This window comes from Rhyacophila brunnea, unplaced genomic scaffold (genome assembly GCF_057557595.1).
Source record: "Rhyacophila brunnea isolate RB1 unplaced genomic scaffold, BYU_Rbru_1.0 scaffold_7, whole genome shotgun sequence".
Classification (NCBI taxonomy): Eukaryota; Metazoa; Arthropoda; class Insecta; order Trichoptera; family Rhyacophilidae; genus Rhyacophila; species Rhyacophila brunnea.
The window spans coordinates 24159982-24179824 of NW_028233339.1; the positions used below are offsets into that span (position 1 = coordinate 24159982).

Below are 19843 nucleotides of genomic sequence, written 5' to 3' on the forward strand. Positions count from 1 at the left end.
TATTTTTATGGATGTGTATAATTAAAATTGTGAAGATTTTTTTTTGCAGCAATAATATAATGTAGTATTAAAAGATTTTTTATACGCAATGTGATTAAAAATAATAAGGGGTAAGATTTTGAATACGTTGCAAGAGTGACACGTTGCGTATGTATGTCACTTCTTACTGCTTTTCATGTCTCGTCTCGTTTGTCATTTACTAATTCTAACATTAATATTAAATGTCAGAAAAGTAGGGGTTCTCCGAGATATTTTAGTGTTCCGTGGAACGAATAAGGTTGGAAATCACTTACGCAGAAAAATGTGTTTATAAAAAAAACAATTAACTGTATATTGCGAAAACAGTTAACGAGTAGGTACCAATATTTTAGTATACTGATTCATTAATTAAATTCATGGTTTATTGGATGACTCTTTAAAATCTCATGAAAAATAAATACCACTTCCGCTGAATCAGTTAAGGATTACCAATAATAATTATTAATAACATGCTGATCCTGTTTATCATCTCAAGCACGTTCGGACGCATCATTTCCTCCGTGTTGTGGTAAGGTATATTATAACAACAATCTTTTGTCATTTGCATCTGGCGGAAATCATTTAAAAAAATCAACATTGATTTTGCTTGTCAATATTGTCATGGCACGTGATAAAAATACTTAAATTGTATTTAAAATTTACCGATGACAGTGAAATTATTCGTAAATGACTATGTTCACAGAAAAATTAGCAGAGCAATCTAGAATAAATAAAAGGTACGCATTTAAAAGATTCATATTACCCATTACATCGATTACAACGAAAAGAAAAACGGTCACGCCAGTGGCGTAGTTTATTATAATTTACCGTCTTATTTATTTTATTAATTTTTTATTATATAATATTTTATTATATACGTTAGATATATATTTTGTGGTATTTTTTCTACACTCTCACAAGATACATTTGTCCCCATTAGACACAAATCCACCAACTCATGACGTTATTTATAAAAAAAATACTATGGACGATAACATTTTTCAACTGACATATTGCTACAGAGCGAAAATAAATACACGATAATAATACATATTATATAAATAAGATGATGTGACAAAAATATTAAATTGCAATACTTAATAGTTTCAAAGTGTGATTATGCGTTTGATACGTACGAAAAAGAGCTCATCATTATGGTCTCCTTCATCTTCATGCTTTGACTTGATCTGAAGACTGAATCTATTGACGAGTCTAACGAGTTGCCATCTCTCTCTCGCGGTTCTCTCCCTTACTCCCTCTGTCGGTTCTTCCAGTCTACCACGGGAGAGCAAAGATTTCCATTCCATCGCCAGTGCTGGTTCCATGCTCTCTACATTAGCCAAGGATCCCATGGAACGAACTTTACCATTGTCCACGTATATTATCTGAAGGAAAACAAAAATGAATGTGAATTTTGATTCAGATCATCACTGATTATGATTTTATTCATTTGTTCCCCCTATTTATATTTGAAAGGACAAATGAATGCTGTGAAGCAATCAATAGGCATTTATTCTATTACATATAACTCGACTAAACTTGTAAGTGCTGAAATACAATTATTCAAAATCTTATTTTAGATAAGTAACTATAGGTATCTACCGATTATTTTTATAAATATATTTTGATATGAGCATCGTTTGCTTTGTAGGTAAAATATTCACGAGAAGATCATCAAAGGGGCCAGGCTAATTTTTCACGCTTGGTTATTTCAATATTGACTATTTTATTGTTTATTTATTTGTATTTATTTTTTTAATTAAGAAAACGAAACATTATGGAGATAGAGAGAAGAAGAAAATAATAATAACATAAAAAAACATAAACAATTTTATAAAATAAAGTTTCAAAAACAAATTGCATCAAACAAGTACATTATTGAAAATGTATATGTCTTTAGGGAGCGCATTTACTAGTCTTGCACCCCTCGCTAATGGTGCCTGATAGGCTTGACTCGAGGAAACAGTTCTGACCTAGAATAGGCCATGGCTGCGACCACGTAGGTAATTGACAGGCCCATATAAATTTTAATTCTTCAGGATTGGAAACCACCCTCGTGGTAGCAGGCAAAAATGTTTCAAGAGCAGAAGTGACCTACGAGATTCAAGAGTGAAAAGTGAGCATTATGTGTAGATACTTAATTTATTTAGATCCAGAGCATTGAATTCCTATAACTTTATCATATATTTTTTTCTGTTTTTGAGTAAGTGACAATAAAAATAAAACATACATATATGAATTGTTCAAGGCAGTTTAGAAAAAAATATAAAGCCATCAAATATTAACACTAAGTTATATATACAAAAAGAAATAAACAAATATTTTTTTTTTCAAATAATAAAATAAATATTGAGAAAACTGGTTGTGCTTACCTGATCTGCATGTGACAATAGCTGAAGCTTATGTGTAACCATAATGACAGTTCTTTTCTTTTCAATGCACATTTTCTTGATCCCTCTCTCAAATATCTTGTGCGCCACGGGCTGGTCCAGCGCAGCGAGAGGATCATCCAGCAGCAAGACTTTTGCGGGGGAATAGAGAGCCCTCGCGAGTGCCACGCGCTGTTTCTGCCCTCCCGATAAAGCAGCTCCTCCTTCGCCAACTTCCGTCAGGTCTTTGAGTGGTAACGCCGTGAGGTCGGTCCTCAGAGAGCATGCTGTGAGCGCGCGCCTGTAACGACGCGTTCGACGTGCTCCACCACCGCCTGCCAATGTGACATTGTCTCTGATGGTCGCGTTGAGTAGCCAAGGTCTTTGTGGAGCATATGCCAATGGTGCTGAGTCACTGGATTATTGCAAAAACAATTCATAGTTTTAGGCTTTCTCAAATCGTTTGACCTAAATACACTGTTACAAGCACTCATAATATTATATATCTTCCGTTAAAAACCTTTAAAGGTCTTTTTGTGTGAAAAACAAAAATTGTATTTTCTATATATTTGAATTTTCATTAAGGGAAAGATATGAACAACATCGACATGTGAATGCGAAAGGCGAGGAGGCTGAACGTTGTCGAGATGTGATTATACCGGCGTACCTTGAAAATATCCTGTGCTGATCGTATTGCCAATGAGGAGGTGATTTTAGAACGACCCAATATGATTAAACAACTTATATTGCTACTAACTATCAACCGTAGAAAAGCTGCATACATAGAAAGGGAAATTCTTTTGACTACGCAACATACGTAAGTGGCTCAAAGTATTAGGAAACTGATGTGACTGGCCCCAGAATAGGGAGGAATACTCTTGGTATACTGCAAATTGGTCAATGTCTCTAAAGCTGGAATAGTCAACATTTTTCTGAAATTGTGTAAAATTTCATACATAAAACTTAAAAAAATAGCTGCATATCAGATAAATAAAATTAAAAAAAAAACTCGATTTAAATTTATACACGTAGGTAATACATAAAAGTACTTACATAATATATAATGTTTTTACAGTTTATTTTTGCGGCTTATAATTTAAGATAATAAATGACGTAGTTGTAAAGAGAATCTTATACATACTTCAGTCAAACCATTACAAAAATAATGTTTTTATTCCGATTTTTATTAATTCAACGACAAAACTAGTCGTTCGCAGTCATATATTTACCTAAGATCGTCAAAATAACGGTTTACTATTTTTGTCATTGAATTAAGCGTGTTGGTAATGAACCCATTTCCTATTCTGCAATAATATTACGTTTTTGTTCACATACACATACATAATATATATATATATTACCTACATATTGTTATGGGTAGGTACATCATTAAAAATATTATTAATTTTTAATCTCATAAATTGTATATTTAACGAGTTCTAAACATTGGGCTAATAAACTTTGTACGACCTTTATTTAGAACGTACTTAAAATAATGTTAATAGCGAAAAATAAAAAAGGTCATAATTAAACGTACCTCCCCCAAGTCACCTTCCCTTCTAACTGATTCATTTCTCCGATTAACGCTGATAAAAATGATGACTTCCCGCTTCCTGTTTTTCCAACGACCATCGTTAGCTTGCCTTTTGGAATATTCACACAATCAATAATCGATATTTTACTCAGAGCATCCTCTCCAGAGCCCCAAGCAAAAAGTCCTTTTGTCATCTTCACCGCGTGTGGTTCGTCATTGACGACATTCACATCTTCGATCGAGGATCCTGAAACACTCTCTTTATCGGAATTGATTTCTGTGAAAATTTCTTCAGTTTCATTTTCCTCTTCGATTTCTTCAATATTAGTCAGAAAATAGGATGGACTTCTTTTAGTGTCAGACTGTATTCCGTTTTCTGAAGTTTTGTCATCTTTTTTCGTATTCAATATGTCCGTGCTGCTGTTGGTTTTGCATAAATCTCGTTTTTCGTTAATCTCAGGCGATTCCAGGAATTCATCCAGACGTTTGGTACTAATCTAAACAATAAATTTTATTAATAACAATGAAACACAGTATAATATAAATCCACATCTCAAGACCAGTATCCTTCACTCAGAAGGACATTGTTAACTAAACAAAAATTCATAATGACATATTTTTCATAAAAAAATAAACTATTTTTTTATTCAACGAATAAGACACAAGATTTGAGAATGTAACATTCTATATATTGAACATACATAATTTGAAGACATCTCATGCATATACACACTAAAATACCTACCTTAATTTAATATACTAAAACGCATTTCATGTAACAATTACTAGTTAAAATCGTTATAATTAACTAGTATGCCCGTAGCTTAATTGGGAAATCACACTGGCGTAAACCCAGCAAATACAGGGTCAAATCCCGTCGGGTGTCGTATATTTTTTCTACAAAAAGATTTTTTCTAGTGTGTATATGCAAAAGATGTTTTCAATTTATGTATGTTCAACATTATGTTTCCTCCTAAAATTGTCAATTAAAGCCATTACAGTGATTAAACCCAAAGACGGCATGTGGTGTATAAACGCCCCAAGTGCTAACTAATTAAGAGATCGCCCTTGCTAAATTGGTTTATTTACGAATTTATACCATAAGTCTTTTAAAATGTTGTAAAGAGTTAAAACAAATTATATTATTTTATCAATAATATTTATAGGGATTGCGATTTCTAATTAAAATACCAATACCGGCATTTCCTATTGAAAACCGGTATTCGTAAAACAATTACAAAAAACAAAAGTATCTACCAATAATAATAATATTTGTAAAAAACTTTTTAAAATATTAATATTTTATAGCATGTATCATTGGTGGTCACAAGAACGATGAAGGGCCACGGAAGTAAACCAGACATCACATAACCCGACATAAAATTACAGTCCTGTTAAGTCATTTATGTTAATCAATACGTCATTTTGTTTCCATTTTCAATACCGAAAATATCGGTATTGTCTGATTTTTAAAACCGGTATTTCGGTATCGAAAAATACTGGGAATTTTGGTACAATCTGTTGACGCAAGAAAATCTCGAACTACAGCGAAAATGGCCACCATGTATTATATTATTGTTACGGGTTATTGTATACCTACACATACAATTAGTTATAAATATTTTATGATATGCAGGTGGGTATAATATGTAAAAAAATCAATAAACACTATTATATTATACAAATAAAACTAGTTCATAATGTCTTCAAATAATCTTTTAACATTTTCCGTATTTATTTATGATAAAGTTTGGTAAATGTTGTGAAAAAATATTGCTTCAAAAGAGTTCGTATGAAACTATGAGATTCCGGTGAATTTCAAGGTTCAAACTTGTGGGAAAAAAGTAGTATACCCAATCGATAAGAAAACTGTCTATATATAGAATAATATAATGCTTACCAGTGCCGAAATAACAATAGGAACTGTCACCGGAAATATGAATAGCGGTACGGTCAGCTGATTGAAGAGTGCCAAACCACTGAAAACGTTTGCGGGCGTCATTTGTTCTTCTTCTAACACAAAATATATTCCAAACGTCAACAGTGTTATTAGAACTGATGATGCATGAGTCAAGAATGCTGGAAAATAAACATGAAAAATATTTTAAATAATAATTTAAATTTTACAGTTTGATTTATTAGTTGATTGCTATTTTGGTTGTCACAAATAGCTATCAACCAATAAAACAATTTGTAGAATCGAATAAATCTTATATTATCATTTTGTAAAATGGAATAAATGATACTCCAATTAATTCATTAATTAATTAATGGAAATGAGTGTTAAGCCTTTACACAAGGTATGCACATTTACATCGAAAATATAACGACCGTATTAAAATAGTCACATATTAAAATTCTTTAATTCTTAATGGTGAAAAAAACTGGATCAGAGAAGATAAACTCACTAATAATATAAGATTTAAGAATGTAACATTCTTTGTGGAAAATGCATAGTTTGAAACAGTCTTACATAAGTATATAGGTACTTATTAAAAAAAAATATTATTTAGAATAATTTTATTACAAAAGATGTTTGCAACTGTTGAATTGAAGAATAGTTAGGTATGTACCACAAATGTGTGTCTTTTTGGAAATGGTACTTGAGTAAGTAGCCTAATCGGTAAAGTATTCGCCCGGATTGCAATATATGTGGGTTCGAATCCAAGTCGGTCAAAAAAACAATATTTTTTAATAGATGTGTGTCCGAAGCATTTCACTGTTATGAATTTTAATTGTAATTGATTTGGCATATGTATATAACATATGATAAACTACCATCGATAGCTGCCGATAGCCGCCTTGTATATATAATAGATCCACTGACATGAGAGTCTTTTCTAGGTATTCTGTGATGTAGATAAAAAAATATATAAGTTTTATTTTTCATATTAGGTACTCTTGAATTAAATTACAGTATTTTTGGTCAATGACAATTTGGCAAATTTATTAAATGCACACAGGCAAAAATGATATTATAAATATACATAATATAATTATTATTATATTACAGTTGGGACATACCGCATGAATCGCTGATAACTCAATTTTTTTTTTACGAAAAAAGGTCCAAATGCGTACCTCTTTATAAGTTTCGAGTATCTCCAGGCGTAAACGTACCACAGTTTCCGAAACACTGAATAAATATATTCTAATCCACTCTTTTCATCAGTACAACATTATGTATGAAAAAATGAATACGTAAATTGTAGGGGCGTGCGGTTCATAGGTGCTGCAGATGCGAAGCATTCCCAGAAATAATTGATAAAATATTATATAATAACCTAGTTGGTATGTATTTAATATTTATTGTATATTTATAATGTAGAAATTATAATATAGAAATATACATATTTTTTTAATATATTAAAGCTATTATACCGTAATACCACCCACCATATTACTTCATCTGACAAAACTAAATTAGGTGTAAAACCTTAGATAATCTGTAGCAAATGTTAAGAAGCTATATTATTATCATGTTTATTTTTTAGCATCCCTATAATATTGAACCGATACCGGTATATTGAACTCCTTAAAAATAATTTAGGACGATTGCAATAATCTAACTTATTTTATGTCGTATAATATTATTACAAGTAGAAAGAAAATTTATAATATCTACTCACTTATTAGCGCCCAATAAAAAGAATCTTTATTAAGAAGTTCGAGTTCTTTTTCTCTGGTCTCTAAAACTCTATCGCAGTATAGGAATTCCCAAGAATGCATTTTCAAAATCTTGATTCCCTGTAGGACCTCGTTGATTTTCATCATTCTCATATCGCTTCGCTCGGCAGTTTTCTTCGAATTACTGGACATCGACTTGCCAATGAGAAACTGGAGAGGGGTCATTATGAAGATGCACACCGCGGCACCGATGATGGCACTTATTCCAAGCTTCTGGTATAAGAAATACATCAGAACGCCTATCTGAAACCATACAAATTAGTTAACGGTATTCGAAATGATTAAATAATAACAAAATGTTAAATTAAAAACCAAATGGCGGTGATATTAACTATTTTTTCCTATATTACCGATATTCTGAAGCGAATATCGGTAATATAGGAATTCCAGATGAAGTGTTAATATGGTGCATAAGTTGAGTTTGGAAGAATCCTCACTTTGCGAGTGTAATGATTAATGAAATTAATACCATGAAACACATCGTAAAGTACTACAAGTTCCGAACCGGAGACTGTTGTTAACTTATTTTGTGATTTTTGTCTTACTATCATCAATATTATTATACATTAATCACAATTGAATACTTATTTAACATGGCTTTAACCTTAAGCGGAATTGCCCAGATGTAATGTCCGATCCACACAAAAGACATGATATTAAAAGAATCTTCCGAAATCAAATTCGTGATTGAGCTGCCATCTACATTTTCGTCCTTCATAATACTCAAACGTTTTTTCGTATTGGAGGAAGCATCTTTTTCTTCCGATTTAATAATTCCTTCGAAGGATTTTGCGGAGTCGTCTGGTATATTCGTCTGGACATCATTCGCGGACCACTGGGCAAGTCGAAGGTATTTATCGTAGATCAGCGACTAAAAAATAAGCAAACGTATATTTCAATAAGTAAACAATATAATTTAACAAACCCCAAAAACATACTATTAGAAAATCGAGCGAGATTCAAGCCGGCATCAAACGGATTTTAGCTACACCGAAATTCACTAACAACAATGCATCTTTTGTGATTTTGAATCAAGGTGGAGTTAGGATATTCCAAAATTTTAGTTTTTTTAAACATAAGTACTTGCAGTTGCTAATAATATTTAATTAAACTATTCAATGAATAATACACATGATTTAAGAATGCAGATAGAAGGTGATCGTTATTGAACATTTCCTAATTTTTGACGTATTGCAAATTATGTACCTATATTCAAAAACGAAGTTTTGTTATTAAATGTTGTGTAATATTATCCTGGGTCTGGAAAGAACACATATTGTTTTTCAATTTGTGTATGAGTCTGAGTATGGACCTAATAGGTTGAGCAAGTGGCTGACATCCATTTCTCGTAAAAATAAAATCTGTTAATACAAACATCCACTCTGTGGAGGCCCATATGATCCTATCAGGATCGGACATGGTCAAAAGAAAGAAAAGAATATGATCTTCATAAGCAAGTGACAAGCAAGCTATTCACTACTTGCACTGATTACTTCGATAGCATGCAAGTTTGATTGTTCTACATTATGTACTGAAAATGTTGAATGATTTATGTTTCTCAAAATGTAATTATAAAATCTTTAAATTACCTGAATTGAAGACTTTAACCGTATACCTTCGATATTTACAAAATGTGTAGAGCTTTGCGACAATGTTCCTTGGGCAATCGCTGCCAAAAACACAACAATACCCATAATGTATCCATTACTAAAGAACTCCTCTATCGTGCTGGAGTAATATAGTTTTTCATTTTTAAGACCCATGATAGGAATGCTGTGTGTAAGATTACTGGTAGAGTTGTGACTATTGTATGTGGCAGTGTAGTCAATGATGACAGATATTCCTAGAGGACCAACCAATCCCACACCATCCCCAAGTAATTTGAAAATGCCCCCCAAACAATAGTTTGGCCAGATATATTGAAAAAAGCATTTCCATAGAGAGGTTTTTCTTTGTGATCCCTTTGAAGAAGCCTGAAATAATAATAAAAAACATGTTTTTTTATTCTTCAGTGTTATTTTGTATAAAAGCATGAAGTTTGCTATGATTAATAAGTATGTCCTAATTATTTAAATTTAATTACGTAACTAATTAAATTTTAAATTACGAATTTAAAAAATAAATCAATTTTATATAATTACAGTCTGGTTTTATTTATTTTCAATTTAATAAATAATGTATTTTATTGTTCTGAAATCTGAATACCAATTTGAAGTTAAACTTACCCTTTTTCAATTGGAATATATTATAATACTAAAATGGCAGCAAAAATTTAAATTGTGTATACTTAATTACCACCATAATTCATTTTATTATATGGCTATTTATATTCATCGGTTGCGTGTAAATTATACGTCTCAGTGCAGTTCGCTGTACCAACAGATCACTGTGCTATGAGCTACATTGAGATCAAAAAATGACGCGTTGATTGCGGAGCATTTCACGAGAACCTACTTGCTAACCTATTTTTGAATCATTCATAATTCTATATAAAGAAATATATACGATATGATTGTATTTCCAATTTACTTACCTATTTCTCCTGTATTTCACTTGTATTCCGGAGGGTTTTATTGTGTATTTCTAAGGGTGTTATTTATACACTAATTCGATCTCAATGAAATTCAGCCGTGTGTTTCCGATAAAACCACTCACGGTGATCTGTGGTACAGCGAACTACGTATGTACAATTTTCCGGACATGTGCTTTAATACTAACGTGCACATTTCTTTGAATTTTCCAAACTATGCCGCCAAACACATTCTAGATGTTTTGTGATTTTAAAATATTTAATAATAACCGAAAGAATTTAGGTATAAATACGAATTAAACTAATGTGAAAAATTGTACGAGTTCACGTTAAAAATATATATTGCAATGTAAACTAATTATGTAGGTACATTAATTAAAAAATGATATAATATTGCAACAAGAAAATCATGAATTGTTTTACGGATTATTTATTATATTATGTAAATTTATAATTTCAAGTCGATTTAAATATATTTTGATCGATGCCAAAATGTTGTTAAATCCATTTATAATGAACGATTATCATTTATTTTTATTCCTCACAAAAACCTTACATAGATCAATATTTTTGCTAAAAAATATGTAATAACCTGATAGAAAATACCTTTTCTTTGTCGTATATCTTGACAAAACGTTTGAACTGTGTAGAGGCATTTTCTTCGGTTGGTAAATTTCCAAGGTCCTCCAATTCCAGTGGCTCTTTATAGCCTTGCCACAGAAGTAGATTCAACCACCAAAATGTCATCTGGGAAAATGCGTTTGCCGCATTATGTTTGTAGCAAGAATTCTTATCCGTTGTATCGCTACTGTATTTTCTATTTATGCCATAAGAGCATTTCTTTAAACGAAGCTACAATTAAAAAAGGGAAATACAATTTATTAGAATTACGAAGATGTTGTGATCAAATCCAATTACAGATCTGTATTATTGAAGAAGATATTTGGATTATAGGCATATATGCTGGTCATTGTACCGTTAGCAAGGCCACCTAGATTCTAGGTAGGGGTCTAGGACGATTTGGCGCCAAATGGGGCAACTGGACGCCACGCAGTTCGAAAATAAATAGACGTTAGGTACTTTTAAAAAAATAATATTTATATTTAAATTGTTATATTATATTATGATTTAATAGTTGATCAGAATTTAAATATGCATACGTAAATAATGATTTAATCGTGCATATGTTTAAGTTCCAACGAAAAAAGAGTTTTTTATTTTTATATAAAGCCTTAGGCATGGTAATTCTCAATCCGCAATAAAAAAAACATTATGTTAAGAGTAAAATGAATTAAAACTACTAAGTAGTAGATAGAAACTGATTAAAATTTCTCGTCTACGTTCTGTTTACGTATCTACGACAGTGCGGCGTCCAACTGTCCTGGCGCCCAGTTGTCCCATTCCCTCTAGGTAGTGCTAGTTTATTGTTAAATTTCGAATGCAATGCGGTAACATGTTCGCAGTAAATGAAGATTTTCGATTGCATTTTTCATTCATATTAATTATTAACGTATTACCATTTTATAAATTCACAATTTCGTGCCGCGGCCTGAATGTAGTTGGCCATCTACCGTTAGTACACTTCCAATCGTTCTGAAAAGGGACAACGTAGAATATGTTACGGTATTACCACATTATGTTAGGAAAAGTCCCGGATAACTCTAATAACAGTTGTTAGCCATTCCACAATAGATTGAATCCCTCATTGGGTCAAACAGATATAAAAACAAAACACGTTTTTTTTGTCAGATCTTCATAAACGTGCGCTTTTCCAACTACACTACAGTGGGGCAACCCAGACATATTATACATATTTATATTTACAATAATATTTTAGTATAGGGTGTTTCGTGGAGTTACAATTACTTTAGCAATATATATATTATGGTTTTATTTTCTACAACTGTACACAATATCGTCTGTAATAAGGAAATTTAGATATTTTATAATTTAAAATCACTATTTACTAGATTAAAGTATAAAATACTAGATAGATAGGTACCTATTGCAAATAATTATATAGGTCAAAATATATTATTAATTGAACTGGACATGTAACATTTAGATTTGTAATATAAGATTATGCTTACATAATTATATCGCATGGATGTTTAATCTAGTATAATTTTATTTCAATTAATCTTTACACGAATCGTTAATTCACCGAAAATAATGCCTGAAATATGAACACGCGACGTGATTTATATGCGAAAAACGAAAATACAGCCTGCCATGTTTCAGGTGCCTACCTGCTTACCTGTTATTTTATCGATTAAAAAAGCGTACTTTTCTATTTAAAGAATCTAGTAAAACGTAATTACTTTCCTGTAATAATAGAAATTCGGCCTCAAACTGAACATAAAAATACCAAATACATCGGTATAAGCAAGTCTATTATAGATAACAGACCGTGTGAAGTAAATTGGGTGTAGGTACACACGTACTTGGAAAAAGCACAGTCTATTATTATATACCTAATTCGTTAGGAGTTTGGATGCTAACTGGACTACGCCGAAGTAAAACGGCTATACTTTTACACGACAAGAAAATTCTATGTAACCATTCCTTAAAGTTCCCTAAAGAGCCTAAACCTTTGAATCATAACGATAATGGTAGGATGATACTTATATATCGTCTCTGTTCTGGCAGAACACACTAACTGGAGAATACTAGTTTTGAGTAATTTGACTTTGAAGTTGTTAAAATGTTTGAAATAATGGTCTATCATGTGAGTTTATTAAGAAATCGTAAAAAGGATGACTTTAAAATAAAGACTGTTTATTTATTAAGAAGGTTTCCAGACGGTAAAGTTTGAAATAAGGAACATTTTGGTACTAACTCAATATGTCATTTTTTCGAATTAGTATTTTCTGCCAGAACAGTGACGATATTATATTTTCGGTCATACTGTAGGTAGACAGTGGAGGCGTGTGTATTCACAGAAAAAGCTCTCAGAAAACTGGAAGCTTTTTTTATTATCGATATATATTCATTGCAATATGAAATTTACGAGGATAACGATAAAAAAATGTCAAATAAATAATAACAAAAGAAGTACTACGTTATTTATTTATTATTTATTATTATTTATTCTTTCGAAATGAATAAATATTTTAAATAACTAAAAATTAATGCATGTACGAAATTTGGTCACGAGTTTAATATTGTATGTGACATTTTTTTATGCAACGAATAATTCATAAAATCAATTATTGAACATACTTACATAATTTGAAAAATATATAACCACTAGAAAAAACTTATAATTACTTAATTAAACTTGTTGAAAAAAATATAATGCCCAGCAGGATTCCATACCGCGCTCCTGGAATTCGCGCCCAAGTTACTACCTACTAAGCTATGTGGGTCCTATCGATTTGTGATGAATTTGACTAGTAGTTTTTACAATACTCTTTAAAGCGCTTTCTGGTATGATAATTTATTAATGCTGATTTTCCTGCATGTAATATTCTAACTTTTTTGTAAGAAGTTAAGCTATTTACGGTGTCGAAAACGCTATGCCTGGTGTGAATTTTCCAACCTAGAAAAACGTTGTTGATAATGCTGGGTAAGAGTATAAATAAAAACATGAAATAAGTTAAAGAAAGCAATTCATTGCATTATCATTTTCATTCAATATTGTTTTTGGCTTAACAGAATTTATTAATTCTAATTATACCCAATTTGAACATAACAAGAGAAACCCGTATGAAATTTTAGTGTCAAAACTTTGTATGGCATTTCTCAAACTTTTAGATAATATGATAGGTAGGTAGCCAGATATTATTTTTCTAAGTTGGCGGATAAGAATTGAAACATGTTTATAAACAAACATGTGAAATTGTGACATGTCGTAAATTGAGCCATCATCGTTGCTTTGACTGTTTTTTGATACAAATACCATAAGCGTTTGATATATTTATTGTTTATCATCTAACTAAATATCTCGACAATATTTGCACATATTCTGCATAATTATGATTCAATTCCACATTGCGAATTTTTAAAGGATTTTAACAGGTTTTTTTTAATTTCCCGATATCTCGAGAATTCTCAAGAATACTTTTCTGGAAATCCCGAATCTCAAGAATTCAAAATTTCATCATTTCGGGAAATCCCGAATCTCGAGATTGAGATTTTCTCGGAAAATACCCAACTCTAGTCATAACTAATATATTGTATATATATATACATAAATATTGTATTTTCACAAGTGAAAACTTATTAGACTAGGCACATACTACATTGTAGATTTTTTGTCTTTTCACAAGCTATCCTGTTAAACAGGTGATTTACATGTTCGTGCAATGCTATCGTAAAAAAATCCAATAATCGTATCACGCAGTAAAAAAAAACCTTTCGCCAGTAACCGTCAATTTGGATAGAAAATGCCCAAATTACAACTTTAGCAGTAGGTAGTTAATAAACTTTCCTAGTTAGCTGACTTGCAAGGGGCTTTCCGGGTGCGCGAATATCCTTGGAAGTTATTTATATGTTTTTAATTTGGTGTTTCTGGATTTTTTTTTGAAAATCTTGAGCGAATATAGCTACCCACTAGAGAGAACGAAACCTTCTTACAAAGTTTCATTGAAAAGGTATACCGTAATGACTCCAAAATGTAAATGGAGTTTTCCTTTCACTAAATAACGACTAGGGTCTTAAGAGCAGCTGGGTACTTTAAATAAAAATACTTCCTTGAAAAATATAGCGCGCTTAAACGAAACGAAACTAATAATGGGATTATATAAATTTGTATTGGTATCTTAAAATAGGAAATTTTTAAATAATGTAATCCAAGCTTGAAATATAGGTATAAATAAAATATATTGAATTTTGTTTACTGAGAAATAATGAAACAATCTTTTTGATGTATAAACTTACTGATAGATGTTGTATATAAAGAATAAAAGAACCCTCATAAATGAAATTCTGATATTACTAATATAATTTAACTCTACCTACATTGCAATAAAAGTTATTACATAATAAGCTGCAAATGTGAGTTAAATATTTTACAGCATTTCTATTCTGCAAACGTGGGTGCGGGTATACACTTAAAGCAGGAGTGTTAGGAGTGCGAAACACCCGGGCGGCAGAAGTCCTAAAAATCAGTAACTAGAAAATTAACTGAGTAATAAAGGTCGGTGGGCTTGTTTTACGACTAGTAAAAAAGTCGCCCACGGCACAATTTTCTTCAATATAATTAAAGATTGTTTGATAAATTTAGGTTTCCATGCTCCATCGATACAATATATCGATCGTTCCAAATCGCTTTTCATTATAATTTAGAATGTTATTTATTGTTTAATAAGCATGTAAACTATGACAATTTCTGTTATGAATATTTTGATGACAATAAAATATTTTTTCAACTTTTCTTTGATTTTCCCCATATTTCCACAAAAAAATATATTTGGGGGGCGATAATTTCGGGCTGGCACCCTGGCGACAGACACCCTTGGCGTGTCCCTGGCCACGCACATACACATAAAATACATTTGCATATACGTAGGTACATTGTTGAAAATTTTACTCCTCCGATATTGCGTTAATACCTTTGGCATATTCTGCTAACATGTAAATGTTCTTATTGAAATGTTGTATGTATGTGAACGTATAAGCCAATGTTTTTATATATAAAAAAATTACGATTTCCTAATTTTAATAATATTGGGAAAAAAATATGTGAATAGAGTCCTCGAAAATACTAGACCAATTACAACAAATCTGTTAACTCCAATTAGTGTTGATAGAATTCTGTACTAAAAATAACATGAACACAATTGAACGAAGTGGGCTAATAATTGAATGATGACACCCTCAGCAAAAATATTATAAATTTAAGGCAATTGAATGAATTTCTGGAATGGGATATCCCCGAGTTTATTTTACTCGAAGACAAATTCTAAGAATTATTTCCATCTTTTCCCCGTTCGCTATTAATAAATTTACAAAAGATTTATCCCTATCTGCAAGGGCAATGACCGATACTCACGAGGATTTCTTCTTGATCGTATGATCATCAATTGGTATGTATTTTATGATATGCAGAATACGGGCACGGTTATTTATGCCATTATGGAGTTACTGTAATGGTGATCTCATGATCGTCTGCTATTAATCATTAGTTCATACCCTTAAGTCAGAAGAAAAATAGGGATGAATGAATTAAAAGATGCCCGTACCATTTATCAAAATCGTATCGAAAAAATTATTTATTTATATATTTAATAATATAAATATAGGTAACAAAAAATTTTACAACCTGGAGCGCTTGAAAAATATCAACGTATTTATCTAATTTCATGTACTTATATGTTATAAAAATAAGTACCTATCTTAATTCTTTTGTTTTATACCTAGGTACCTACAGTCAAATTATTTTTTCCACGAGAAGGAGCGATACTTTCGGGGATTTCGTGAACCGGAGATGTACTGAGGTATAGCCAATGTATCTCAAGTATGATTTTGCTAAAAACAAGTTTCCCCTAAATTACCATAATATTCACATGTTGAGTATCTTTAACAGAAACCCAGAATTAGTAAAACTATATAGCCGTAAGTACATTGTAGGATAACACTTCAATTGAGTTTTTCAAAAAGTGTTTGACACAAAAAAGTTTGGACATAATATAGTATACTGAATCTCAGGTACAAATAATAACGTAATGTATAGCTCTACAGAATGAGCCATGGCACCCATATTGTAAAACGAAATGGAAAAAATATTTACCATAATTATTATAATCCCGAATTGTATTTAATTTAAATACCACAAAATCAGAAAGAAGGTGTTGTAAATTAATATTTAAGATAATTGCAATAAACATTGATCTTACCTCAATATAAATTGCCAAAGCATCTGTTATCGCCAAAAAGCTGTATGTGACAAATACGACAGCGCACATAGAATATGACGTATGCCGCCAGTCCAGGCCGAAGTTTGCCAGATTCATCATTCTGGAAAATCTCCAGAATGCAGATGCTGCCCAAACTACTGTCTCCAGCACCATCACAACGGGTAAACCCTTTTCTTCAATTATGCTGTGAAGAATCAGTCCACCGACGATTGCCAGGATTTGACTGAATGGAGCCAAAGCCACGTGAATTGGTAGATGAAAATTTTCTAGGGTGACGAAGTATTCTCCCAGGTCGAAGATTAGCAGGATAATAAGTGTCGCTATGAGGAAGGCTCTCAAGAAGTGGCCAGAAAATCGTCTCCCCGATACGTCAGTTGATTTCCTGTGGGATAAAAAAATAAATCTTTAATTTTATTACTATATAAATAGGCTAATGATAATAAATAGATCTACAATATAGATGTTTTAAATAAAACGAAACACATTTTAGTAGTAGGTAATGTTACACCCATGATTATTGGGCCTCTCCCGATAGTCTAAATTACGTAATTATTAGGTGTAACCATGTCACCTGACCTCCTAGTCAACAATGGGCGTACGTACGTCCAAAATTCCTTGATTAACTGTCAAAATGTTCAACATGTACTTAGCACGTAAGAATTGCATTCTAATTATAATAATAGTACATATATCAGAGAAGAATGTGATTTGCCGAATAAAAGAGACGAAAGCCAAAGGAATTTAATAATAAGAATAATAAGGAGTATGTAAGGGAAATATGGAAACACTGTTCGATAGAAAAAAGTCAGTCTAGGGTCGCCATTTAAAGAGGGAACATTGGCCCCACGACTCGGAGAGTAAAACAAATACAAACCGAGCATGGAAGTGAACAATGGGATACGTAATGAAAGGCCATTTGAGAGTTGTGAACGATAATAATTATTAATAACGAAACTAAAATTAAGAGCATAAAACATTTGGAAGTGTAACTAACATGAGTGATCTAAGAATATAAATCGATCAAAATAAAAGAGTTAACCCGGGGATTGAGAACTTATTGCATAGCTGATAAATGACTAGTTTTTTATCGTATATTTTTTACATAATAATTAAGTACCTTTTTTATGTCTAGTAATACGTTTTTTGTTTTATTTAAAGTGACTTAAATATAAAGAATTCAGGATTTGAATGTTAACATGGTCACATAACTTCATTGCAAACTTCGTAGCTTCAATTAGTCTTTATAATGAATATACATAGTTTGAAAACATCTCATGCATATACACTAGAAAAAATCGTTTTGTAGTCCAGTTGGGTGTCGTATTTTTTCTAGTGTGTATATGCATGAGATGTTTTCAAATTATGTATATTCAGTATATAGAATGTTACATTCTGAAATCTTGTGTCTAATTCGTTGAATAAAAGAAATAGTTTATTATAATCTTTATAATTTAAACGATGAGTCGTAAATGACACATTACAATACTAATAATATGAATGTGTACAAAGTTTGAATCAATTGATGGCAATGAATGCCATTCGTTGAGTGTTTTGTTGTCTGAGCGAGTGCAAATTGGATCATCACACAATTTGCTCTGAACTAACCTAGTATTTTACATAAAAACATATATCACCGGATACGATTTAGATTTTAGGGGCTGCAATCCCGGAAAAAAATATGAAACCCGGGATTTTGTAATTAGTATTCCCCAAATTCAATGGCCGCGCGGCTTAAGCGTTGGCTTATAGTGTCGAGGGTCCCAGGTTCGAATCCTGGGTCTGCAAGTAGACATATTGTTTTTCAATTTGTCTATGAGTCAGAGTATGGACCTAATAGGTTGATCAAGTAGCTGACATCGATTTCTCGTAAAAACAAATTCTGTTAACACAAACCTCCACTATACGGAGGCCCATAATATTATGATCTTATTAGGATCGGACATGGTAAAAAAAAAATCACCATATTATACCAATCGCGATGACGGAATCTCAGGATTGCTGAAAACGTGTGATTGTTAACTAATAAAAAACTTAAAAAACCCAATTTATTTTCAAGTTACGACTAAAATTTAATATCGAATATTTATTGTCATCATCATCATCAGCCAGGGTCGATCCACTGCTGGAAGAAGGCTTCCACTAGCTCCCTCCACTCTTCTCAGTCCCTTGTTCTTTGCTGCCAAGTACATCCACCGAGCTTTATGAGTTCGTCTATCCAGCGAGTTTTAGGACGTATCTACGGGCATTTAGTGTTCCTTGGATACCACTGTATAACGACATTTACTTTGTCTAAACTCTAGGTTGTCCAGTCGCCAAGCGACATGTCCAGCCCATCTGCTTAGCGACCTCTATCACATCGTGTACTTTTGTCTGCTTCCTTATTCATTGATTTCTTTTGTGATCTTTATGCGTTATGCCCAACATCCACCGTTCCGTGCCATTCCTTAGTTATATTAAGTGTCCATAGTCCACATGAATACGTGAGCAATGATATCCCACATTAGTTGAACACTTTACGCTTTATTGCTTAACAGCACATTATTCATTTTCAAGCAAATCTCTTCTAATAACATATCATTTTATGAAAAGTTTAAAACTGTTTGCGGTATCAAAAATCGTTGGATTTCACGCAATATTATGAGATGAAAACACAGAACAATATTATTTCTGAGTTCCCTGGATGAAAATCTTGCAAGCTTGAGATGGCGATTCAAAAATGCTAGTCTGGCAATAAAAACGTGAAGTTCTCAACGCCACCTAATACAGTCTTGCATGCGACACTTTGGTAAACACCGATCGATGTATCAGTAATATCTTTTACAAAGGTGTTAAATTACGGCAATTA

The 19843-nt window shown here is 31.9% G+C and overlaps 1 protein-coding gene across 4 annotated transcripts in view; it reads right to left on the reverse strand.

The window, feature by feature from the left end:
* Sur (Sulfonylurea receptor) overlaps positions 1-19843 on the reverse strand; it is a 64671-nt gene that overhangs the window by 20421 nt on the left and 24407 nt on the right. For all 4 annotated transcript variants that reach the window (XM_085957558.1, XM_085957555.1, XM_085957557.1 and 1 more), the window contains 9 exons: positions 16978-17380; positions 10745-10990; positions 9198-9581; positions 8213-8479; positions 7551-7851; positions 5822-6000; positions 3925-4418; positions 2391-2802; positions 1155-1403 (listed from right to left, as the gene is read on the reverse strand). In XM_085957558.1, the coding sequence (XP_085813684.1) occupies positions 1155-1403; positions 2391-2802; positions 3925-4418; positions 5822-6000; positions 7551-7851; positions 8213-8479; positions 9198-9581; positions 10745-10990; positions 16978-17380 (2935 nt within the window). The remainder of the gene's footprint in view (positions 1-1154; positions 1404-2390; positions 2803-3924; positions 4419-5821; positions 6001-7550; positions 7852-8212; positions 8480-9197; positions 9582-10744; positions 10991-16977; positions 17381-19843) is intronic.